At 36.9% G+C, this 27,136-nt stretch overlaps 1 protein-coding gene across 1 annotated transcript; it reads left to right on the top strand.

The window, feature by feature from the left end:
- Positions 1–8,438: 8,438 nt before the first annotated feature.
- LOC110892899 (nodulin homeobox-like) lies at positions 8,439–16,217 on the top strand. Its single transcript, XM_022140034.1, has 15 exons — positions 8,439–8,444; positions 8,531–8,641; positions 9,306–9,431; positions 9,553–9,711; positions 10,907–10,990; positions 11,087–11,215; positions 12,098–12,307; positions 12,510–12,629; positions 12,719–12,814; positions 13,256–13,511; positions 13,754–13,861; positions 14,250–14,319; positions 14,473–14,536; positions 15,106–15,287; positions 15,698–16,217. Exons 1-15 carry the CDS (start codon positions 8,439–8,441, stop codon positions 16,215–16,217), a joined length of 2,241 nt encoding a protein of 746 aa, XP_021995726.1.
- The last annotated feature ends 10,919 nt before the right edge of the window (positions 16,218–27,136 follow it).

Raw genomic sequence — 27,136 nt, forward strand, 5'->3', positions numbered from 1 at the left:
AACCCTAAAACAAGTAGAAAACTTGTTTATATACTAACCTAAGCCCACTTCCCTACATGGGCTCCCCTTGGGCCTGCTTGGCCCACATGGCTTAAAGCTTGGCCCAAGTGACCTATAAAGGTCCAAAACCTAATATTAACTAACCCGGTAAAGCCCAGTTTGTAACCGTAGTCCGTTGTGTTAATTTGATGCGTCAGTCTCACACTTTAGGGCCTAACACATTTCGACAGTTCAATAACCAAATTCTGGTTATGACTATGAAGCTTTTCTGATTCTAGCTTCATATCAGCACATGATTTACAAACATTAGGAACAGGAGGTTTAGAATTTACCTGACTAGAAGAGGCTGAACCGTTTGCCATAAAGGCAGTTTGAAAAGAAAAAGCTCCATCTTCAGAAAATAGCTTCTCCATTTCCTTTGATGCAGTAGCCGCCTTTCTAATCAGAATTGATTTCTGACATTTAAGCTCATCAGCTTCATTCAGTAGATCCTGAATATCATCATCTCCTTCCTCCTTCACATCAGGCTCTGAGTGATTATCCCCAGAAACAGAGCCTTCTTCATCAGAACTTCCAGAATAACCAGAACTGTCATCACTTCCAGAAGACTCTTCTTTATGAACATGCTCAATGATCTTTGCATAAAGAGCTGTTCCACTTCTCTGATCATCATCACCAAACTGAACTGACCAGTCACATCCCTCATCTGCTTGAACAGCCAGAGCCCGATTGGGATTTGAAGTTCCAGGCTGGCCCTGATTGTTATTAACTGCCACCATCCTCCTCTCACGGTTCTCTTGCTGGGCATTCACATTTGTATTACTCGTCTGGTTTCTGAAAGGGTTGTGATTGCCATGTTTTGTTGGTAGAGTGCACTCACGTTTGAAGTGCCCTTTATTACCACAGTTGAAGCATGTCACGGCGTTGATATCAAACCCATACTTCGTATCTTTCTTTCCTTCCAACGAAGTTCTACCAGTACGAGCCATAAAGTCTTTGGCCCTTCTAACCGCACTTGCAAAAGCCCACTTAATATCCATCAACTCCATTTCTTCCTTGTCGATCTGCTGATAATCTTCATTGGTCATGTTGATATTTCCAAGCTGACCTGCTACCAATCCACAGTAAGCACTGACCATTGTATTAATAATTTCCATGTGCTCTTTAGCAACTTCAATGCTGAGGTGTGAAAGGTTTGAATTATCGACTCGGATTGTGTGAGGATTTTGAGGTTGAGGATTGTTTGTATAATGAGCCTGCTGTTGTTGTTGTGGAGGTTGGACTTGTGGCTGTGTTGGGATAGGAATGTACGACCTCGGATCGAATTGAGGTTGTGGTGGAGCAGCTGTTGACTGAGGAAACGGAAAGGAACTTGTGTTGGACACAAATGCAGTTTGCAGTTTAGGTTGCTGTTGTTGAGCTGCAGCGGATCTTGCCAAAGCATCGAAGCCTGGAAGGTACATTTCTGTATTCTGAGGAGCGGGAGCACGCCTTGCTTTCCTGATTTCTTCATCATTTTTATGTTCCAGCTTCTGAATGAACTCGTAGATGTTAACCGTGTCTAGAGTTCCAGTGTGCTTCAACAACTCAATAAATGAACTCCATTTTGGAGGCAAAGCGTCAGCAAACCTATTCACCATGTCTTGTTGAGTAGAAACAACCCCATAAGCACACATTTCACTGATCAGATGATAGAAACGGGTTGTCATATCATTTAGAGTTTCGTTTTCCAAAAACTGAAACGATTCAAACTCTTTCTTCAACAGATCATGACGAGACTTTCGAGCAGCTGCATTGCCTTCTCCTCTAGCTACTAAGGCATCCCACAACGTTTTCGTGGTCTTGCAGTAGGAGAACTGATGATAGATATCTTTGTTGAGTGCTTGTGTAAGTGTAGCAAAGGCCTTTTTCTCCAGTTCATAAGCCTTCTTGTCATTTTCCAGCATGTTGGCATAACCTTCTGAAGTGGACGCAGCAGTTTCAAGATTAGTATTGAACGCATTGATGAAACACGTCCAAAGATCGGTGCTTTGCCCTTGAACATACGTGTGAAAACGGTTTTTCCATGATGGAAAATCGTTCATATGGTTCAACTTCGGTGGACGATTGTTGCTTCCCGTTTCGCTTTCACTAATCAAAAGGTTTTGAATGCTTTGACTTTGATTGGATACCAAAGCCCATTGACTTGGACTGATTGATGGCGGTGGAAACATACTTTTTGCCCAAGCATCAGCAGAAGTTAGTTCTTGACTAGATTGTGAGTTCAAACTCCAATCCCAAGGACTTGTACAACTCATTTTGATCAAATATTAATAGATAACCTACACAAACACAAACTGTTAAATGCAAACAGACCCGAAATGAAAGATACAACCTTGTTCGAAAGATCAACGCTTGTTCGAAGGATCAACAGTGTTCGAAAGATCACTGTTGAGTTTCGAGCAACGACTCCGAAAGATTGACTTCGAAGGATTGACCACACGACGGATCCTTATCTTTCGAAAGATGATTTCGAAAGATTCTCCTTATATTTCGAACACAGATCTCGAAAGATTCACCAACACGAAAGATCCTTATCTTTCGATGAGTAATAGTAGCTCGAAAGATGTATCCTACGACAAGATTCCTTGGCTCGAAAGATAGAACACAGGCTTCGAAGGATATTCGAAGGATGGGTATCTGTCGAACCTCCTTTATCGAAAGATTATCTTTCGATGTCGAAGGATGCCTTTCGAAGAGCTCTGACACAACTGAAAAGGTGACAGGTTGGTGAGAAAGGTGATAGGTTGGTATACCAACTTTCGGCAGAAAGGATGTTCTGCCAACAACTTTTCACCAACTTTGACTTTCAAACAAAGTATACCCAAAAATGGCAAACCTTATCCAAAAGATCCGGTCACCTGAACACACCGGAAATATGGCCGGAAAATTCAAAGTCACTTAAAAACAAGTTTTCAAGTTACCCAACCCAACCTTGAACACTCCCGAAAGTTTAGAACTCGTTTTTCAGTTTTAAGATGCAAGAAAAACCACCAAAACGCGTGCTAAGCCTAGTGTTCAAACACACCAAGAACTTGAACAAACCCGGTTTTAAACAAGGTAAAGAGCCGAGCCACGGCTCTGATACCACTTGTAGGTCCCTTTCGGAGGATGACGAACCTAAACCTTGTTATACTAACCCACTAGCGAGTGCGGAATCCAAGCTAGCAAGCAAACCGGGATGAAACAAGTATAAACACAAACACACACAGGTTCACCGATTAACACCACTGTATTAATACGTATGAAGGTTTCGGTTACAAGCACAATGTTTACAAATATAACTTGCAAACTCTCACTATGTGTGTGTGTGTTTCGGACAGAATGCTCTCAAGAATACTCTCTATCTTTCTGTCTGTGTGCATCTACCTTCTCATATACACTGCATGGGTATATATATACCCAGCCCAGGTTGACATGTCCGAAGGATTCGATAGATGGTCGAAGGATCATCTATCGATTACGCAGTCATCGAAGGATTCACAGGGACCTCAAAGGATGATGTTTCGAGGTCCATCAATCGAAGCTTATCTTTCGAGGAGATCGAAGGATCCACATCATCCTTCGATCTCTTATCCTTCGAGACAGACAACCCATATACAAACATAACTGTTTGACCAAGTCAATCCGGAGGATGGTTGACTCGGTCAACTTACAGACTAACTAGGACATCGTTTACATATAGACCGAATACAGACAAAGTACAGACACAAGTGCACCAACACCTAGATATATTAAAGTTGTTTATAATTCGTTCATTAGTAGGTTTTCGGTCTAGAACTTATCAATACAAACAATATAAGTTACTAATCAATATAAATTAGTTAGACTATAGTGTGCATATAATCTTGATGATTTGAGAGATGATTCGGGATTACTAGGTTAATTTGTGTTGTTGTTCGATAGTTTTGAACACTCGTTAGCACATCTTCTTTTGTTTGTTTGCGTCCAGTGATTCTTTGGGTTTCAGCTTATCATTTTAGAACTAGTTTCACAATTAGAAGATTGTTAGAGTGGTACCCTTCTAATTCGGATAGTTGTGGGAATCTCCACTTCTAGGGAAACCTAATTCCATCTTAGCACTTCACAAACACGATTAGAATGAACTTTATAGATCGGTTTTTAGGATCTTTTATGAGAGGGTAGTTAGGTCAGAAATCAGAACTTGGTCAATTGTCAGATTAAGGGGCATTGCATGCCATTAGGGATTCATTACCTTGGTAGTTGTTCATTCTCATTGGTTAAATCTCAAGTTGTCTAAGTTTTCATCTTTGTTTAGTTAAATCACACAAAACTACTAAAACCAAATAAACCAGTTAAGTATTTAGTTGAGTCAAAGTCTAGTTAAGTGTGTCTAGTGTCTCATGGGTTCGATATCCGAACTTCATTAGGCTTTGCTATAGTCGACAAGTACACTTACCATTAGGAGAGTCTAGGTTAAAACTAGAGTATCTAAGTTAGGTGAAGTTTATAGAGCATATTTTTCACATCAATGGTAGGGGTAGATGGTGGTGTTCTTGTCATTGTGAGGTGAATGGTGAAGGGAGAAAGAGGATGTCGGTGGTGGGTGTTGAGAGAGAAAGAGAGAGAGAGAGAGGTGGGGGTTAGCTTTATTTATTTTTATTGTCTTTATTTAAATAAAATTATATTTATTTTTTACTCTATGCAATGATGCCTTGTACCCTATGCATTAATAGATTGTACCTAAGCTAAATTAACTGAAATACACATGAAGTTAACAAAATTTCTAATAGTGTTAGTCATTGCTTAAAATAAATGACAAAATTTTGAAAAGCACAATTTTTCTATGGAAAAAAAGAAGAATAAAGAAAGAAAACGTCATGAAAGTGGCTATTATGGTCAAACCACAAAGATCGAAAATGAAATTTACTCTTTAAAATTATTTGTGAAAATTTTACCACATACATACTACTATTCCTTAAATGTCACTTTCAATTGGAAGATTTATAATAACCGGACTTTAGTCCATCTTTCTATGAAAACAGAAAAATAAAAGAGTAAACTGCCATGTTGGTCCATGAGGTTTGGTCACTTTGCCATTTTAGTACAAATTTGAAACCTTTTGCATCTGTGTCCCTGTGGTTTTACTTTTATTGCCATTTTAGTCCAAAAATGAAATCAGGACATATTTCTCAAATTAAATCCTACTATTTTTGTCCTTTTCCTCAAGGACAAAATGGTCATTATACAGAAAATTTATATAATATATAAACTCTGCACTCTCTCTCTCTAAACACCCCTCCGTCTCTTTCTTTATTCCATAAACAAATTCATCTTGATTACTTTTACCACATTCACTTGATCCATTGATCAAGAACATGGTGTTTACATAGCACCCAAAAGCTAAAATACTGTTTGGATCATTCAAGATTCATTCTTTCTTGAATTGAATGGGTTCAAATAAAAATCCAATCTTGACCAATGATCACAACACTACAGACAAGAAATCAAACCCCAAACTAACTCTTTTACCTCTAATAGCCCTAATCTTCTATGAAGTTTCAGGTGGCCCATTTGGTGTAGAAGATTCAGTCAGACCAGGAGGTGGTGCTTTACTTTCTTTACTAGGGTTCTCAATCTTCCCCCTTTTTTGGAGCATCCTAGTAGCCCTTGTTATGGCTAAACTCGCCACAAGTTTCCCTAAAAATGGTGGTTATATTATCTGGATTTCATCAGCAGCTTTTGGACCCTTTTGGGGGTTTCAAGAAGGGTTTTGGAAATGGTATAGTGGGGTCATGGATAACGCACTTTACCCTGTGTTGTTTCTTGATTACCTTAAGCATTCCATTCCAGTTTTGGATCAGTTGTATGCTAGAGTTCCAGTTCTTATAGGGCTTACTGGCAGCGGCGACGATGGTGGTGGTTCAAGCAGCGACGAGTATGACGAATCTTGTCGGCCTTCAGATCTCTCATCTGGTGGAAGATCCATCAAGCTTTGTTACTGGAAATCTGTTTTTTTATCTCAAGTGAATGTGGTAAAAGGAATCAAGATGAATCTGTTTGTGGAATAAAGAAAGAGACGGAGGGGAGTTTAGAGAGAGAGTGTGCAGAGTTTATATATTATATAAATTTTTTATATAATGACCATTTTTCCCCTGAGGAAAAGGACAAAATACCATGATTTAATTTGGGAAATATGTCCTGATTTTATTTTTGGACCAAAATGGCAATAAAAGTGAAACCACAGGGACCCAGATGCAAAAGGTTTCAAATTTGGACTAAAGTGTTAAAAGTGACCAAACCTCAGGGACCAAAATGACAGTTTACTCAAAATAAAGTAAATTCCGAGGAGTATTGCGTGCACGTCACATGCCATTACATGTACTATTTTGTAATTTCTCAGTGTGAACCGAATCCGATTACACTAACCCTAAACATATCAAATTACATCATAGAAAACACGCCCATTTCTCACTATCGTTACACCTCTAAAGGTTATATATAACAAAGTTGGTAACGGCACACTATTGGTCTAAATCGGTACTCTTTCATCTTCCGTCTTTCTCTTTCTTACGATCAAGATCTTCAAACCCAAACCCAACCGATCTTAAAAGTGTGTTGAAAGCCAACATAAAAAATGAATCATCAACGTCTATCTGCTAGACCGACTAAACGTCCACCCCCTGCATCAAGTCGATTTCAAGGATCAAGGTAAATTAGTTATTCACTTTCTAAATATGTTTATGTTGCACTAGATTTATGACCTTTTTTTTCAATTTCAGTAGACCATGTTCTAAATTGTTCACAAACACCACACAATTGAAATTCAAAATCAACAGATTAAATCTAGGTTTTGACATAACAAAAGTTGATCTTTTCATATATGCATGTTTTGGTATGTATTTAAATATTAGTAGTGATTATCCCACTCAAGAATCACATCAAACAAGTTTGATAGCTTTTAACTGTCCTGTATATCAACAATTAAATTTTACTATACATTTATTTACATATTTTCTGAAAATGATTATTTTTATCAATTATAATAAAGATTCAAAATCCAAAAATCAAATATTTAAATTGATTATTTGTGGTCTATTTGTTTGATAGATTTTGAAAATATGGAATCCATATAAAAGTCATTAATTTTATTTGTTAATTAGGGTACGAGCGTGACTTAAATATAAATCGCAGATTTAAAAACGTAATTATCATAAAGACAAATATATTAATTTTAAAACTTATTATAAATTCACCTGTCAATTTATGTGGGTTTAGGTTACGAGCGGAATCGATAGACAAGCCATTAATTTCATTTGTTGATTAGGATCGTAATTTAAATATAAAAATCACAGATTTAAAACTTATCAGAAAGACGTCTCTATACAACCCCCTTTTCATGGTTACCTTGCTTCCTTCCGTTTTAAAAAGTAACATTAACCCCCTTTTCCCGGTTACCTTGCTTCCTTTTGTTTTAAAAAGTAACATTTTTTTTTCAGGCACATTACAAATATATTAATAAAAAACAATAATAATATTTATTATTAAAAATAGTTGTATATTTTTAACAACTTTTCCTTTCAAATTAAAATCTTATAAAAAAGAGGAGTCTATATATCCCCTTTTCCTCATTACCTCTATATTTTTTTTTAATTTTATAAAGTAACATTTTTAATTCAATCATATTACCTAAAGATATTTTCTAAAAATCATCATTTTATTTTTATTGAAAACATATATATTTAAAAAAATCAATCCTATTTTTAGGCAAATATTATTTAAAAAAAAACAACATACTTTATGTTTTTTTCTTATAAAAGTTCATTAACATTTTTTTTACAAATAAAAAACCAACATATTTTTAAGTAATTCCATCATAAAAGTCAATTAAGATATTAAATTTGATATAAAAAATATCTCTTAATTATGATTGAATAAAATCATGAAAAATCCTTATTTGACAAATTACCTTATGATAGCGACAAATATCATTTGTTTATAACTTTTTAACCATATTAAATTTATTCAAACCATTACATTTGTTTAAATGATTTGTTTATTATTTTGAGTTTCATCATCCACACTCATATATTATTACATTGTTTTTAAAAGACCATATATTATTATTAACTCATTGAATTATAAATTATAAAATAATAAGAGAAAAGAAAACACGAATATGGAATAGACTTTGCCTTGCCACATGTCCAATTTAAAACATCAATTCATCTCAATATTTGCCTCACATGGTATTAATAAGCACAACGATCACAATTTTGTTCAAAATTTACACACAGAGCTATTTAATATGTTAAAAATTATTAAAGGACTTTTATAAGGAAAAACAGAAGATATCGTAGTAGTATTTAAGTATTTGTATTTTTAATAATCTTTCCTTTTAGATTAAAATATAAGAAAACTACAATAACTTTTTGTACATGCAGGTCTCAAGTTAAACAAATGTTTTTTTTTTCTTTATAATTTCTATATATTTGTTAAACTATAATTATTTGATCATTTAAATGTGTAGTTGTTTTTTGATATTTGTTGTATGTTCTTCCCTCTCAGTTCTCGTACTAAAAAAGTAAACATGGTGTCTAAGGAGGTGGATGAACAACCATGCAGGGAGGAGATGTCACCCGTAAGTAAAATTTTCATTTCTTTTGTTAATTTTTTTATTAGGGGGTTTAAAAAATATGGTTTAAAAAAACATGTGTTTTTATTTACTTTAAAACCTTTGGTTTAAGTACCAGGCAACATTTTCTGGCACGTTACGTTGAAAATACGAGTTTTGTGTTGCCTGATACAAACCGTTTGTTATATAGGTTAGCCCAATCTCGATGTATTTAATAAATGGGCTAACTAAAACATATCAGCTTAATTTGAAAGGTTTATAACAATGCACCATGTTGATATTTTGAGGGATTTTTTTGAAAGTGTTTACATTCGGAGTTTGATATTTGATTTTTGATTTTTCATCTGGCTATTCGGTTTGGTTTTCCACCAGTTTTTTAAATGTAAAATTTCAAACCATACTGGTTGGTTCAGTTATGGTTTAAATTAGAAAACCAGTTGTGTTTTGGAACTCATTTAATTATTTTATCCCCATTTGATATCATTGCTACTTTTTTCACACATAACTTCTATTTGACCATTTCATCTATATATTAGTATGCTAAATCATATTTTTCCAAAAATTTAAACATCAACTTATCCCCATTTGAGATAATTGATTTGTTTTTATTTATTAATAAGAGTTTATTGATGTTCACATATTCTGACTTGTGGAATACTTTGATACGCAGCAACTTGATTTGACATTAGCCGTCAAAGAGCTTCATGCTTTAAGTTCTAAGGATCTTGGCGAACTAATAAGAGATGCCGAAGATGGTATTGTTAAATATGTTAAACAAGATGGATCATCTTTAGAGGTTGGTGGTTTTTTTTTTTTTTTTTTTTTTTATAATCATTTAATAATTCATTAATTTTTCACCTCAAGTATTGGTTGCTGACTGTCTATTTGTCAATGTGATAAACATCCTGATGCTTTAGATAAGTGTGGAAATCCTAGCAAGGCATCTTGTCAAGTACATAATGGAACATCTTATACCATCTAAAGTAAATGAGGAGAATTTCAAACATATGTTAAGTGGTTTAAGATTATTGCATACCTTGTGTGATATTGCATGTCACCATTCAACACTTGCGCAGGTTAGTAAATTTATTTCCAATCTATCTATATTTTTTGTAGATTAAAGTCTATAAACTTGTCAAAAATACACAAAAGGGTCCTCAACCTAATTTTGGTAAACCAAAGTCCCTAAACTTGTCTAGAATGCACATATATTTATTTTTCGTAGGCAAAACTTACCATTAACACAAGTTTAGGGACTTTAATATAACAAATTTGTTTGAATGGCTTTTTCATGCAGTTTTGACAAATTATGGGCCTTTAATATACAAAAAATAGGTTGAGTTATTTTTTCTTACAAAGTATGATTTATGACATTTTCGTTGTACTAATTTGTAACTTCTGTCCGCTATTTTCTTGTCTTAACAATTTCTGTTGTTACTTTCGTTTCTTTCATTTGCTATAGAGGCGGAAATTTTTATGGTTTGAGTGATGAGTGATTTTATTAGCTTAAAGGAGAACACACCAAACTACTTGAAAGTCGTTCATAGTTCTTTTTAGCGCTGGTGGCTGGAAGCTGGTAGCTGTAGCTGGTAGCTAGTAGCTGTAGCGTTTTAGATATATTTGGTGTTTGGTAGAGTAGCTGGAGCTTTTAATAAAATGCATAAAATTACCAAAATGGACATAACTAAAAATTTAGAAAGTTGGTGCATTAAAAAGTTTCTTATTTTGAGAGGTTAAAATAGTCATTTTTCCCTAAAAGCTTATAGCTCCTTCTAAACGCTACTAGTAGTAGCGTTCAACCAAAAGCTTCAAGCTCCTAACCTAAAAGCTTAAAGCTCCTTCAAACAAACAAGACTTTTTATTAAGTAGGAGCTTTTTCTTAAAAGCTTAAAGCTAGAAGCTCCTAAAAGCTCCATGCCAAACATACCCTAAATCGTTTTGTTCAAACATTATAAATCTTATAATCATAACAAACACATTAACTATTTATAATTTGTGTAAATTGGACACAAAGTATTTGCATGTCAAACCCAACCCGACTTGGCACATTTTGACCCGTACCAAAAAACAAACTGTTTCAATGCGAGCCCATTTTGAAATGTTACCCAACCAGCGCATCATGCACCTCCACTTTTTTGTGAACATCAACGCAAACAGACCAATAAATTTCCAAAATTAGATGCAATAGGAAATAATTTTACATTCCTGATCTTCTTGATGGCTTAAATTATTTGTCTTTTGCATTTCAGCAACTGATTTTTCTTGCTGCAGGTTTTGGTTGAAGATACGAGTGTACAGGATGAGATACTTAATTCGATATTTCGCATTATTGATTTTCTTAGCCAGTCAGGAGAGGTTTAACTCTTTTCTTTACATACTTTATTTTTGCACAATTTTTTGATATATTTTTTTTCTGTTATGTATAACTTAAACATGACTTTGGTGTTCCAGAAAATTAGTGGTTCAAGCCGAATGGTCCTTTTGTACTCAGCATTGTTGTCTAGTAGTATGTATCTACTTAAAGCGTTGATTTCTTCCGAGTGGCAAGACATCACAAATGATCTACTTGCACATTCTAAGGTGACATGTTGTGTTAAAATCTTTATATTCACGTAATTTTTATAGTTCGATGATTTGATTTTTCTGTTGCAAGTTTTATAAATTTATTTTAGTAAAGTTCCAGTTATTATTTAAATGTATCAGTTTTGAGCCATTTACTTATGAATGGGTTGATTCAGGTTACGTTTTACTTCCATCGGGTCAAACTGCCAAAATTTAATATAACTGAAATGGAACACGGTCAATAGTCGCCCGAATTGGATTTTTAGTTCAAAAAACCTCTTAGATCATTTCTTTAAATAATGATATTATTCAAATTATATAATAGATGCCTTGCTTGCGGTGTGCACATATAATGTATATATGTGTGGACGTTCGCCCGGGGGGGGGGGAGTGAAATGGTACTAACCTTAACGTTATTTTACTAATTTCGTGAAAATAACGTTAAAGCGGCGGATGGTTAATCCTGCATCATCTGGTGGTGTTGATAGCTGAAAGACACGGGGGCACATGCACCAATCGGTCTCTGTCCCGATTGTTTGAGTGTTATGTGCCTTAGGTTCAAGGCTTAATACAAAACTACAATCGAGCCAGGGGTCTCAGGGGTCTCACTGGAAGCAGCCTCTCTATTCCTACGGGGTAGATGTAAGGATGTCTACATCTACCCTCCTCAGACCCTACCTTAGCTTTGCTATTGGTGGGATTTACTGAGTATGATGATGATTCAAATTATATAATAAGTTATATGCCAAACTGACCCGTTTCAACTGCACAACACCATTACACATTTGACCCGTTACCACCTAGAGTTACCAACTCACCCATTTGCCACCTCCAGTTTTTTTTGTATTGGAATTCTTTGTTGATGGAACATGAGGTGGCTGATGATTAAATATTTTTCAGGTTGATGAATTCACAACAACAGCTTTTATCGCGCTCTGTGTGGTTATTAATTCTCTTCAAGCGAAGCTGCCAGATCAGCATATTGACTCTCGCATGAGGTCAAATGCTAATGACGTCTACTGTCTCTACCATCTTTGTGAATCTTCTCTGCAGTTTCTTCAATCAGCATGCAAACAGATGGTATTTCGGGAACGCCTTGTTAAGAACAAGGTAAAATAAAAAAATATCTTAAAAGGAAACGAATCAAATGGGTCTGACGGTTGATAGTTGACCAAAGTCTTTTTCACTATATTTAACCCTGATTATTTAAAAAAAAAAACGAATTTCGAACAAAAGTGTTTCTGGCCAGCACAACCCGACCCGTTTGAACTCATGCAATACAATAGTCAATACTGAATCTGTGCTTCTATAGGATCTATGTGGAGAAGGTGTTGTTCTTCAGTTAGTTCAAAGCACCTTGAAACTGTCGCAATGCGAAGATCGGTATCTTACGAATGTGGTTTATTGGCTTAAATCAAAAGCTTTATCAATTGTAAGCCCAATCACTAGTTGATGTTATTATATCATATTTCACAATTTCTTTAAGGTTTTTTTAGTTAGTTACAATTCTTCTTTCTCCAGATGCTACTTCTTTGTGAAGCAGAAAGCACATCTTTCTTCGAAATGGCTTCTAGCACCACTCAAAGCAAGGAGTTAGTTAAGACAACTATTTTTGAGGTTGACTTTTTAAATAAATTAAAACTTATCTTTTTAAGTATATTTAGCGGACATTCTACTAATGTATATAAATTTTTTAGGTCCTTCAAGTGCTTAAGATGATGTTTGCTGGAGATCTAAAAGACCATCCAAGGGGACATTTAACTTAATGCAATGCGACTAGCAGAAATATTCTCCGGTGATTCCAGATTCAGAACTTCCATAATCTTACACTTTGTAAGTTTTTATAATTATAATTACTTTTTTTGTGTGATTTCTTACTATTGATATGTTTTCCCTCATTTTACTCCATGTTTTAAAATTTTGACATCATAATCTCTAACTAATGGTAGTTATAACATCTAAAGGATTCATCTAAAATTGAAACACGACAAATGGGTTGAACTAGTTAAACGGGCTGCAAGTCGTTTAAAATGTATTTGTTGTTGTCCATCCATGCAGACAGAAGTTTTGACCAGAGTGTTTCTACAACCTCAAAAAGAATTCTTGTCTACTTGGTGTTCCAATGACCATGAGCCCATTGAAGAGGAGAATGTTATGGATTTTGATTCCATATCAGCAGCTGGACAGGTGCTGGGTTTGATATCTAAGTCACATGTCCAACATTCTACATGGAATAACTCTCAGGGTTCTCCAACTCCTTATGCATATCAGAGAACATCTTTACTCGTCAAAATTCTAGCTGATTTAAGTGAAGGTGAGCAATCTACCCAATAGTTTTATATAAAAATATTTTTTGTCACACACATATATATATATCCAGTATATGCATTTGTTAATGGTCAAAACAGATAAAGGGACAAAACGTGTACTTTTGGTACGGGTTGGATTGGGTTGATGCGAAATACTTTCTTCCCAAATTATTTTCTAAATAACAATAAAAAATATCTGAATAGAATGATTTAGCATGTTTCTTGACTAATATCTCTCTTTGTGCAGAAGAAAATGCTCGCTTTGTGAGTGATTTTCTGGAGTGCTTGCAAACGGAAGCTTCTAAGTTACCTGGTGGTGCTGCCGAAAGAACAGCTGCCGCTAGCAGAAACCTATGTATCTATCGATTTCAAAACTTTCTTGATTGATAAAAATATAGAGATGGCAAGAGGGGTGGGTTGGTAATGGGTCAGTTTTTACTACTAGTTGAGTGACACCCACAAATACTTTCTTGTCCGTTATAATAAATATTCTTTATAGTTTATAAATTGTTGTAGTGTTAGTTGTAACTATAAAAACAATACTATTTCAATTATAATAGTAATTTTTAAATAAAACATTTTAGGTGACTTTCATATTTGACATGTTCTCCTTTTAGCTATCTTTTAATTTGGCCCATTTAAAATATAACAACCACGGTCTATCCATAATACGTAAATGGGTCGAAAATGCCATCTCTCCTAAGAAACAAATCTGGTTTGTTTATAACATCCGTGTTTTGCAGTTTACTTACTAAATCATGCCGAATCTTTGACTCCTGCTTACCTAAATGCACAAGATGTGCTTGTCCTCAGGTAAATCTTTAAAGCTGTATTCGTTAACTTATAAACGATCTCAGAGAACATACTTGTATTTGATTGGATAATTGAACATTAAATGGCATATCAGTATGATAGAAACATCATATATCACTTGATCAATTCATTTAAATCTTGTTTATTTTTTAGGTGGTTCGTTAGTCAACTGGAGCAACCACTTGCAGCTAAAGAATCCGATATCCACAGAGCTATGGTAAAATAATTTTTTTTTGTCTGTTTCTTTTTAATCATTTTGGTGAAATAGCTGTTTATTTCAACACTCTTGGTCTATTTTTTAGAATTTCATATATACTCTTTATATATCAAAATTACAAAATTATTATTAAAATAATACGCATTAGTTAAAATAAAACATACTCAAATATGTTTTGGGAGATTTTTTACCACTGAACTAATTTGGCATCTAAAAGGAAATGTGATTTGAGTCAGTGAACCCAATTACTTATGAATGGGTTGATTCACTTGTATTTAATCTCTAACGGTCAAAAATCTGAAATAAGAAAGTTTGGCTAAAACAACGGGTTTAAACTTAAATGATTTTATTCCGAAAATTAAGTTATTCTTGAAATAATATAGTATTGCTAACCATATGTAACATTTATCTATAAGCTATTTATACATTTTCGACAAAAAGTGTTTCGGGCCAACCCAATGTGATCTAACCTTAACCATCATGACCTATCCACTGATTTTTAGATAACTTAATTTTTTTGTTAAACTTCATCAAATATATGATTGTGACGGTTTGAGTCTCATTTTTAGGAGGTTCACAATAGAGCACGATGCCCATCTCCGACACATCAAAGCCTATCTCCTATTGTGGATGACCGAAGTGGTAACGATGATGAGAGCGTACCAGTAACTATGGCTAGAGTCCAAGTTGACTATTTGGCTTGCAATGAAAATGGCGAAAATCAGTTGAGTGAAGATACTACTCAACTGTGGTAGTCAAGAATCTGAAATACACCGAATTATGTATAGGTGGAAAAATGGACCGGTCAGTTGGGTTGGAAAACAGGTCAAAAGGGATAAACTTTTTTTAAATCATGGGTTGGGTTGAACCGAAACAATTTTCATCTAAAATTTTATATTTTTAATAGACAGCTAATGTGTCAAATGTGATTTAAAGTTTTCAGTCATCTCTTATTTCAATAATAATCTTGTTTTTGTAACAAAGGGATTTAGGAGTGCTATTCATTAGTAATACACTTTGAGCAACCTTGACCCGTTTGACCCGTTTGATTACACCTTCAACCCATTATAGATAAAACATAACCCAACCAACCCAACTTAACCCATGCATATACCAACCATAGTTTTTTCAAGTTGTCTTTCTTGTTTTACGTCTTAACAGGTTAAGTAACCGTAGGGGCAAACTAGTACGTGCAGCTGCTAAGGCTGCTCGCGTACATTATGATGAGGACAACGCTTTGCCTGAAAAAGAAACTGGGTCAGGGCCAGACCCAAATTCACCGGATGATCTTTTGGATGAAGATTATGACCCGTCTCCATCTACATCCCAACTGACCCACCGGAAACATCGCAGGAGATCAGTTTCAAGAACCAAAGATACGGTTGTGATCCCTGAAAAGTGTTTTAAATTCAAGGTTGGACAACATGTTATACTTACAGATGATAAAGGAGAAGAGGTGGCAAAAGGAACCATACATCTAGTCAAAGGTGTATGGTCTGGAAAAGATTTGGAGGAATCAAGTTCGTGTGTGGTAGATGTTGAAGAACTCAAGGTGCCGGCTAACAAGCAACCGCCACACCCAACTGATGCGGGTACCGCATTTTCTGAGGCTCGACCTTGTGAAATAAGAATGTTGTGGAAATCCAGCGAACTTGTCTTGATCCAGCAGCAGTTGCCTTGATGACAGATTAACCTTTTTATGCATGTATGTGTGCATATATTGTAGAGGTGGTGTTGGGAAATCTTGATGTTGTGGGTTATTTACGGGTCAAGTTAGTTACCGGTTTTGTTAGCGGGTCAGCAGAAGAGTGGGTAAATGGATCGTTAGTTAGCCAAGGGTTAATGAGAGAAATAGTCTTGTGTTTACCCGTTTGTTGGAGGAAAAGTAGAAGTTGGGACTAAGTACGTTGCATGAAAGCAGGAGAACGTGGAGTTGTTTTCGCATGTGATTTGTTTAGTTTTTTATTATAAATAGGGCAGTATTATTTCTTGTGAAAAACCACCCATTTTATCAAATACAGAAAGCAAGATTTCTGCATATTCTCTACCTTTCGTTCCCATAAATTACTTTCACATATTTACGTGAGTCTTGAGTGTGTGTGATTGTGTGTTTTGTGGGGCCTGAACCAACATTTGGTATCAGAGCGAGGGTCGAGAAACGAGAGCTGGTGAAGACGGTGTTCGCCGTTTTGAGAGTCGTTACGCGAGAAGAGGGTAGCAGCCCTTCAAACTGCAGGAATAAGAAGAGAGAATGAATTCGCAGAAGGCTGTTGGTTTTGTGACAGCAGCGAAAGTTATCGGTGATCGAAGAAGAAAGAAAATAGAGGTCACCGGGAAAAGAAAGAAAAGGGCTCGATCCTTGGAAGATAGCAGCAGTATGATAAGCGAGTTTATGTAATGGTCTCGCGAGAAAGAAACTAGAAAGAAGGCTGATATAGTGTAAGGCCTCCTAATCCAAGATCTCACTCAGCTAAAGCAACCAACAGGTGTGCGGAATCCACCTGATGATCAACCACTGTAGATGAAACACTAGAATGCAAGGATTTGAGAGAGAAATCAAGAATACATTGAGTATTCTTGATGAAGATGAATGACGTCACTCACACAAAGCAGCCGCCAGACAAAACACAATGATTAGGGTTAGGTGCACAGAATTTCACACAGAATCGCTACCTTGTCTATTCCATATTAAAGTATATATACAAGGCAAAGCCCGGACTTTCAAGACTAACTAGAAAGCCTGGACTAAACAAATAGCACAAAGCTCAGACCTTTTGACCTAGACAAAACTCAGACAAAAGGTCTACATAAACAAACTCTGACCTTAGTCCCATACAAAAACTCTGACTAACGAAACCATCCTAAAACTTGGACAAAAGTCCCTAGGATAAACTTGGGACTATCTTTTACAAATGTACAATAAAGACCCTAATAAATTGGGAGACATGCACTTATCACCTAAAGTGCATTAACAAACTCCCCCTTGATCAGTGCATGGTCTTCATTGGTCTTGAGATCTTCAAACTCTCTTCGAGAAGCTGCTTCCTGCCCAGACCTTGTTCTTCACACAGAACTAAACCACCTTGATGAACTGGTCAGCTAGAACACGATCTTCTTCATTGTATTTTAGAGGCAGGCGCCGAAGCTTCTTCAAATCTTCCATCTTGAGATGAACGAACCAGACGCACACAGCTTCTTCAAATCTTCCATCTTGAGATGAACGATCCAGACCTGAAACACTTAACCCCGGATTAAGAAACTTGATCCCGGAGACATCGGCCCAAACCTGGATCCCAAAAATAAATTCCAATACCCCACAATAAACAATTGAAATATTAAACAACCAACATTTAATAACTTATTTAAACAATTTTCACAACCCTAGAGTATTCTTAATAAGATAACTCGCACATAGAAACAAGAAAGCAAAATCTTTTTGTGATTTTTCAATTTAAACTAAATTAAAGATTAAACCTAAGAACATATTTACACTAATTCTTTTTGTGAAATCGAAGCAAAGGAATCATATCGGTTTTACTGTCAGTACCCAACACAAGAACCATAGCATTTTAGCTTTAATCTTTTAAAATGATATTGACAGTTCAAGACGTTCAACGGTATTGTGGTCCACTTAAGTTTTAGCACACTTTCGAACACTGTTTTCGAGATATGGAATTAAGTGTATTAATAGCTGACAGTAACTATGTTTACCCACCTCAGAATATACTCCTGTATCAAGGTATGCACGAGAGATCATCTTACTGGTGAGTATACCGTTTATCATCTGTTTTAGACGTATAAGCTAATGTGAGATACTCACTTATTTGGGATTGAAAACAAGTCCTTTGTGATAGAATCACTTATTGAGGAGGAACTTGAATTTCAGATGCAAAGGGTACAGGAGCAAGTCCGTGAACAGGTTAGTACCATCGTACAGACAAAGAGACGAACTTGACTCCCGCATAATTTTGTGGGACATGTGATTGTTTATTACTTATTTGGGTCGAATGCATCATGAATTAAGGATATTTACACGTATGTATGGTATCATGGAAGATCTAGACTTGCGACCCCGTTATTTTCCGGTAAAAGAAACAACCATGATACCCAGATGATAAACAGCATAAAGACCACGTATCTCAGAACCTCAGCAATCTGTCAAACGAAATTACGGTACCAAGACCATATATCCGAGAGATGTGCCACACAAGTTACGCAGTTCATTATGTTTATATACCAAAGACAGGTTCTTATTTACGCGTAAAACCTACCGAAGCAACGTATAATGAAGCTGTCACAGTTAACGGTTAATTTTATGCATATAACCATAGTCCTGCACCAGATACGACTAACCGATGTACTATCATTTCCCTTATATCTCAACACGACTTCATTTTAAATTTTTCGAATGTTTTTGTATTTTTCTGAAATTTATCCTACAACTATGTAAAATATTTTTGGAGTTTTTCAATTTTTCGAAAGCGGTAAGAACTGTACAGAAAAGATATTATAAAGTTCCTATGCGAGTTTAGAAAGCATTTTACTCTGGGTTGATCATTCCAATCGTTCGGACCAGATTTTCAAATCTAGCCCGATCGAATGTTTTCGTAAACAGGTCGGCAAGATTATCCAAGGTGTCTACCCTAACCACTTCTATTAAACCCTTCTCAGCACAGTCGCGAATAAAATGATGCCTAACATCTATGTGCTTAGTGCGTGAGTGATTAACTGGATTGTTTGTTATGGAAATGGCAGAGTTGTTATCGACAAGGATAGGAGTTCGAGTGAAATTCAAACCGTAGTCTCTCATTTGCTGCTGAATCCACAAAACCTAAGCACAACAGCTTGAAGCAGCAATGTACTCGGCCTCGCACGTGGATAGAGAAACAGCAACTTGCTTTTTGCATTGCCAAGAGACAAGACAATTCCCAAGAAGTTGTGTGCCGCCAGAGGTTGACTTTCTGTTCATCCGGCACCCTCCGAAATCCGCGTCAGCATACGCCATCAAATCCAAACCACCTTCAGCTGGATACCACAATCCAAGCCTAGGCGTCCCTTTTAGATATCTGAAAATATGCTTGACTGCTTTCAAATGAGACTCCTTCGGAGTTGATTGGTACCTAGCACACAAACAAACAGAGAACATAATATCTGGTCATGAAGCAGTAAGATACATCAATGAACCTATCATTGCTCGATATAGAGTTGGATCCACTTCAGGATCTTTCTCATCATCGGGTAAAAGCTTGAGATTTGTCGGGAGAGGCGTGTCATAGGGTAAGCTATCTTCCAATCCAAATCTTTTGAGAATCTCGTGGACATACTTTGTCTGATGCACGTACGTCCCGGTTTTTTCTTGACTCACTTGAAGACCTAAAAAGAAGGATAACTCGCCCATCGCGCTCATTTCAAACGTTGACTTCATCACCGTCTCAAACTCACGACACAATTCTTCATTTGAAGAACCAAAAATTATGTCATCAACGTAAATTTGCACAATCAGAAAATCTCCCCCTTTCTTCAAAATGAACAGTGTGGAGTCAATCGCACCACGCGAGAACCCATGCTCCAATAGATGCGTTGACAACGTCTCGTACCAAGCTCGAGGGGCTTGATGGAGACCGTAGAGAGCCTTGTCCAACAAATAGACCTTGTTGTCTAATCCTGGAGCTTTGAAACCCAGTGGTTGGGACACATACACAGTTTCATGCAATTTCCCGTAAAAGAAGGCGCTTTTCACATCCAACTGATAGACTTTGATACGCATGTGTGCAGCAAAGGCTAGAAACAAACGAATAGCTTCTAGTCTTGCCACCGGTGCATAAACTTCGGTATAATCAATCCCTTCCTCTTGATTGAAGCCTTGAACAACCAACCGTGCTTTGTTTCTTACAACGACACCCTTATCGTCTTTCTTGCACTTGAAACCCCATTTCGTGTTGATTGCATGCTGGCCCTTTGGAAGATCGACCAAATTCCACACCTTTAGCTTGTCGAACTGAGCTAACTCTTCTTGCATCGCCTTACACCAAGAATTATCCTTCAGAGCCATTTGATAGTTCTTCGGCTCTATTTGAGAGATAAAACATTCATGCAGGCTAAGATTGTAGATTTCTTCTTTCTTGATAGCAGAGAACAGACATTGCATCTCTGAAATACTCCTTCGCGTTTGCACTCCCGCATTTGGATTCCCAATAATATTATCAACAGGATGATGAATATTTGTTCTTGGAACTGGGATTGCCAGAGCTTGAAGATTATTTCCCAAATTCGATTGAATCTCCCCCTCAGCATTTGCATTACTACTAGAAGCTTCACCATTACCAGAAGACGCATCAACATTTGGATATGCTGAAAAGTCAACGTATAGATCTCCACTTGTAGTTTGAGCAGCTGCATTGGGGATCTGCTCAGCAACAACATCATTTACGGTCGAAGAATCAGCGACTGGAACATTCGAAGACACATTAGTAGGAATACTTGCTCTCCAGCTCGCATCCACTTCATCTTTGTTCACAAGATGTGTGTATACAGCCTCCGAATCTTCTTCTGAAACATCAGGAAGATCAAACGAATCAAATAATTTATCATAATCATAACCACTTTTGGGACCGAATTCGGACGGTGGAGGATCAAAACTCAAAGGAGTTATGTCAAACACGATCTCCACTATTCGCTTCTTGATGTTATAAACGCGTTTGTTTGGAGTTCCATTGGCATAACCCAAAAAGAACCCAATTTCACCAACTTCCCCCATTTTCGGAGTATCTTTGGTGCGTTTGATAACATACTTAATCCCAAAAGGCTGAAAACCAGATAGGTTCGGTTTCCTGTTTTCAAGCAATTCATAACACGTTCTATCTTCTCTTTTGACAGTAAGCACATGATTTAACACATAACATGCAGTGTTTACCGCCTCGGCCCAGAAGAAAATTGGCAATTTTGATTCAGAAAGCATAGTGCGGGCCGCCTCAATTAGGGTACGATTCTTCCGTTCTGCAACTCCATTCTGTTGGGGAACATATGGAGCGCTGAACTGATGAATTATTCCCATTTCCCGACATAACTCATCCATATACTGATTTTTAAACTCAGTGACGTTGTCACTTCGGATTTTCTTAATAAGAAGTGAATAATTTTTCTCAAGTTGTTTGAATAAGTCTCTTAAAATACCAGCAGCAGTTTGGTCCTTTGTTTTTAAGAAAAATACCTATGAATAACGTGAGAAATCGTCAGTGACAACTAAGCAATAAGACATCCCACCAATGCTAGCAACATGGATCGGGCCGAAAAGATCCATGTGAAGCAATTCAAGTGGTTTTTGGATTGAGTTAACTGTTTTCGGTTTATGAGGCTTTCGTTTGATTTTTCCTTTTTCACATGATTCACATTTGTTGTGCATATTGAAACTACGTAAAGGAACCCCCAACACCAAGTTGTTTTTCACTAAGTGGTTCATTTTTCACAGATGTACGTGGCCCATTCTCCTATGCTAGAGATACGATTGATCTTCAGTCGCCTTTGAAAGTAGACAAGTCACTGGAGCAGATGAGTTAACCAACGGGCGCATGTCCATGACATATGTGTTATTCACCCTTGGAGCCCTCATAACGATCCAATCTTCAGGAACAGCAAATCCCGGACGCAAAACGAAGAAAGCTTTATCAGTGAACATCATCATGTACTTGTTATCACAGATTTGAGAAACCGACATCAAGTTATGCTTCAATTCTTCAACGTAGTTCACTTTATGCAGCGTGATTTTTCCATTTGACACAGAGCCTTCACCGGTGATGTATCCACCCTTTTCACCGGCAAAGTTCACATAACCACCACGAATTTGTTTAAAATTGTTCAATAACTCTTTATTTCCTGTCATGTGTCTGGAACAGCCACTATCGATATACCAAACATAGATAGCCCTCTTCAGCTGCTCCTACACTCCCCAACAAGAAAATTTAGTTAGAGTGTGGGACCCAAGCCATGATGGTCTTGGGTCGTCCCGATTCGTCAACATAAGAAAACTCTTTGAAATAACCATCATCGCCTCTGTGTCCACCATTTCCATTTCGGAAATTGTTGGAATGAGTCCCCGCAAATCGTGGATTATACGGAGTTGACGATCTGTAGGTATAACCAGAGTTTCCATACCCTCGGCTTCCATAGTTTTGGTAATTGTAATTTTGATTCCTGGGTGGCTCAAAATTCCTACCAAATCTAGGAGCATCTTCGTGTCTTGAGAATGATCGTGGATGATTATCCGAATGCGGTCTTTGATTTGGAAATCGGGGGGTGACGCGTTTCGATCATTCACGAATCTGTTCTGTGCATGAGGTCTAACATAGTTGCGGTTCGAACCTCCAGAACGTTGCTCATTCTCAACTGTTTGGAAAGTGACATGATTTTGTCGTCTGTGAGGGGTTTTCTCACGAGTATCATATCTTTGAGATGTATTTACCGATCTGTCCCCATGGTTAATAACAACAGGTTTCTCCTCCTGATCCTGATTTTGTTGTGATTTAACATTTGGTTTGATAACTGGTTTTACTTCTTGTTTAATCACTTGGTTTTTCTCAACCTTCTGATTTTTACCATTTTTCTTTTCAACATTAACTGCTTCATTTTGTGGTTTTTCAACAAAAGGTTTCTTTTGATCAGGATCAACAAGAGATTTACCCCTGTCATCTGGACAGTCTGCTGTTAAGTGTCCTTTCCCACGACAGTTGTAGCATTTGCGAATTTTCGCAGCATTCTTTGGACGTTACTCATGAGTGGTCGAAGATGATGAGTCGTTGGTGGAGTTTTTCAAAATTTGGTTCACAAACTGAGAGTTGGAACCTGTTTCGATCTTAACTTCTTCTTTGACAAAATCCTCCCCTTTCACAAACTCAGTTTTAGGGATATTTGTTGATGCACTTTTTGTGTCTGTCACTAGTCTTGTATGTAATTTCGTATTTCGTACGGTCTTTATTAATTATCGAGTCTGTATTCGCAGTCGACCAAGTCGGATATCCTCCTATCTGCTTGTGTTTGACTTGTTTGTCTCTCTTTATATGTATTTGTCGTAAAACAATGCATGTCGCATCTAAGGGTATTTCTGTCATTTATATTTGTGATGTTTGTGCCATTTCTGTTTGCTGTCTGTTTACAGCAAACAGTTAACCATTTGCAGGCCTTGGCGAAACATGTCTGTTTCGTCAAATGGATGTCGACGAAACAGACTTGTTGACTTTGTTTGTGTTTCGTCAAGGTAGTCAACGAATCAAATTTGATTCGTTGACTGTTGGGCTTGTTACTGGGCTAACTTCTGTTTTGTCGGCCCATGTTCTGTTTCGGCAAGCTTAATAGCCCAGCTGCTATAAATAGGCACATTATGTTCACAGTTTAGCCAAGAGATGAGAGTATACCCTTCAAACTTGTAAGAACTGTGTTTGTATCAGTTACCATATCTCATCCGTTAATCAAACGATTGTGTTTCTTTGGTTAACCATTGTGTTCATTGTGTTCTATGTTTGATTGGCTAAGTTAAGTGGATTCCGCACACTTAACTTTGTTTGTTATAAACAAGGATTGGGTAGTGAAAATCGATCCTCCAATTTCGGGACCTACAAGTGGTATCAGAGCAGTGGCTCTTATCCTTGTTTAAAATCAAACATAGTTCGGGTTGTTGAACAAGTTGTAGTGTTTTTCACAGATTTTGGTTCTTAAAACTTCATATTTTTCTGGAAATTTGGTTCTTAAACTCTTGACTGTTTGGTGTTTTTTTTTTGCTAAAATTTTAGTGAAAACCTTGCTTGTTAGTGTGTTTACATATTTACAAGTTGGTTTTTGTTGGAAATTTTAGCCAAGTTTAGTTTTGAAAATTATCAGTTTATTCGTGTGTTCAAGAGTTCTTCATATCTTCATCCTATATTCAAAGTGTTCTTGTTAAAAGCATCCTTTTAATCTAAAAGATAAGGTTGTGGGTTTTTGAAAAGTGTTTGACCAACTCCTTTTACCCACCATACCTCTAAGTTGGTAAGAAAAGCAGTTCGAAAATCGTGTGACTTGACAGGCTGGGTATAGACAATTCACCAACTTTTACCAACCTCTGACAACCTTTTTGACGAATCACGCTTCAACGAAACACAAAGTCAACGAAACAGAATCATCTCGCCAAAGGTCTCTTTGACGAAACTGAAAAGTGTTTCGCCAAAGATCCCTTCGACGAATCAAAGTCTGTTTCGCCAAAGGTCCCTTTGACGAATCACATATCTGTTTCGTCAAACTTCTTTGACGAAACAAAATCTGTTTCATCATCTGTTGTTTCGTCAAAAGACATTTCAGTTTCGTCAAGAAAGTTGTAAGTTTTCAACAGAAGGTTTGCAAGTTCATCTTAACAGTGTGTTCTCAAGTGTTTGTTCAGTTTTTCAGCTAGTAGTCATCGAAAATGAGTTGTACAAGTTCTTGGGACTGGAGTACTGACCCACGACCAGGTCAAAGTTCAAATCAGACATCTATGGCCTCTTACTTAGCAAACTCCATACCTCAACAACAACCGTCCATAAGTGCGAGTCAATGGGCTTTGGTATCAAATCAAAACCAAAGTATTCAAAATCTACTGTTGAGCGAGAGTGAGACGGGTAGCAACAATCGCCCGCCAAAGCTAAATCACATGAATGATTATCCATCATGGAAGGGACGTTTCCATACGTATGTTCAAGGGCAAAGCACCGAACTTTGGACGTGTTTCATTAATGCGGTCAACCCTGCCCTCGAAACAGCAGCATCAACTTCAGCGGGTTATGCTAATATGCTTGAGGATGATAAGAAAGCTTATGACTTGGAGAAAAAGGCGTTTGCCATACTTACACAAGCACTTCACAAAGAAATCTATCATCAATTTGGGTATTGTAAGACCACGAAAAGCCTATGGGATGCATTGGTGGCGAGAGGAGAAGGGAATGCAGCGTCCCATGATCTGTTAAAGAAAGAGTTTGAATCATTTCAGTTCTTGGAAAATGAAACCCTAAATGATATGACTTCACGTTTCTATCATTTGATTAGTGAAATGAGTTCTTACAATGTTAATGCTACCCATCAAGAAATGATTGCACGGTTTGCTGATGCTCTACCTCCTAAGTGGAGTCCATTCATTGAGCTTCTGAAACATACGGGTGCACTGGATGCAGCCAATGCTAGTCTCTATGAATTCATTCAGAAGTTAGAGCACAAGAATGAAGAAGAAATTAGGAAGGCTAAAAGAATTGCATCTGCACCTCCTCAAAATACAGAAATGTATTTGCCTGGTTTTGGTCCTTCAGCTAGTTCTAGTTGCGTTCAACAACCGAAGCTTCAAACGGAGTTTGTATCCAATACAAACTCTTCTCCGTTTCAACAGTTCAATCAAGCACAACCACAATGGGATCAAAGTGCTTATCTTTCACAAACCATTCCTACACCTCAAGTTACAACGGCTCAACCACAGTTTGATCAAAGCACCTATCTGTCAATGTCACAACCCCCAAAATACCACCTAGGGAGTGTCCCTGTTAGGCGTGTGACGTACCAACAATGAGCCACTAATCACGTTGAACCCATACAAGTTTCTAAATAACGTTCTCAATCATTAATAAAATACCATCAACAAGTTTAAATGAAAACCAACATGTTCAGCGGAAGCAAATAATAAACCAAAGTTAAACTGTTAAAAACCAATGTATAGTATCAAGAATCCAATCACATAAATCCCTCCAATCGACCCATGTCCACTCCTGCTACTCCAAACCGCAAGTTCCCAAATCCAAGATACCTAACGACCTACGAGCATGTAACAAGTGTGTCAGACAAGGCTGGTGAGTTCATTGTATTACGAAAACGTTGATTACCAAGTGTTTACTTAATCCATTGAATTTGATTCCGAAAGTAATGTTGATAATACCCCGAATACAAGACGGCTTCTGATTATTTTGCCCTTTCTCCAATGCTCCTATCAAAGCATTGGTCATGACTAGGTCATTAGTTCAACACCCGTCCTCCCAGGTACGGGGTGAGGTTGCCAAACCTAAGTAGCGCTACTAACTAATACCATGTTACCTCCCAGGTAACCAAACAACACGGAGGGACTTTAAAGGTGATAGGAAGAGTATATTATCCAACATTCCCAGATTTACCCAAAACCAATCCCTCTCAGGGATACCCAAAGACTGTCCCAACCACCGGGACACATGCTCAAGAGACGAACTCACCTTAGTTTGCTCGGTTTGATAAGGTACTTCTAGTGTTTGTTAACTGTTAAGTCCGTTACACGCGACCTAAGGTATGATAAATGTAAGTACGTATGTGGGTGGGATCATGTAATACCCTAATGCATCCAAACAATAGTGCTTAAGTTTACGAGTTGAACAAGTTATCATACACTACATTCAGTATCACAAAGTTGGTCCTCATCTGCGATTTATATACAAATTTCATAACATGCTTTTACTATGTAAAACTGGACATTGGCATAGAATTAATAAGTTTGGAGAAATATCATCACGTATTGTACGGACTCTTTTCATCATAATAAACCTGGATTCACGTAGCACCACATATGTTTGGCCCCTTATTTATATTAAT

The sequence above is a fragment of the Helianthus annuus genome, chromosome 12 (genome assembly GCF_002127325.2).
Source record: "Helianthus annuus cultivar XRQ/B chromosome 12, HanXRQr2.0-SUNRISE, whole genome shotgun sequence".
Taxonomy (NCBI): Eukaryota; Viridiplantae; Streptophyta; class Magnoliopsida; order Asterales; family Asteraceae; genus Helianthus; species Helianthus annuus.

Bases quoted from the DNA above. Each gene is read 5' to 3' on its own strand.
- LOC110892899 (XM_022140034.1), top strand. The intron at 8,642-9,305 runs GTAAGTAAAATT...TTTGATACGCAG, and splicing joins GCAGGGAGGAGATGTCACCC to CAACTTGATTTGACATTAGC. The intron at 12,815-13,255 runs GTTGACTTTTTA...CCATCCATGCAG, and splicing joins TTAAGACAACTATTTTTGAG to ACAGAAGTTTTGACCAGAGT.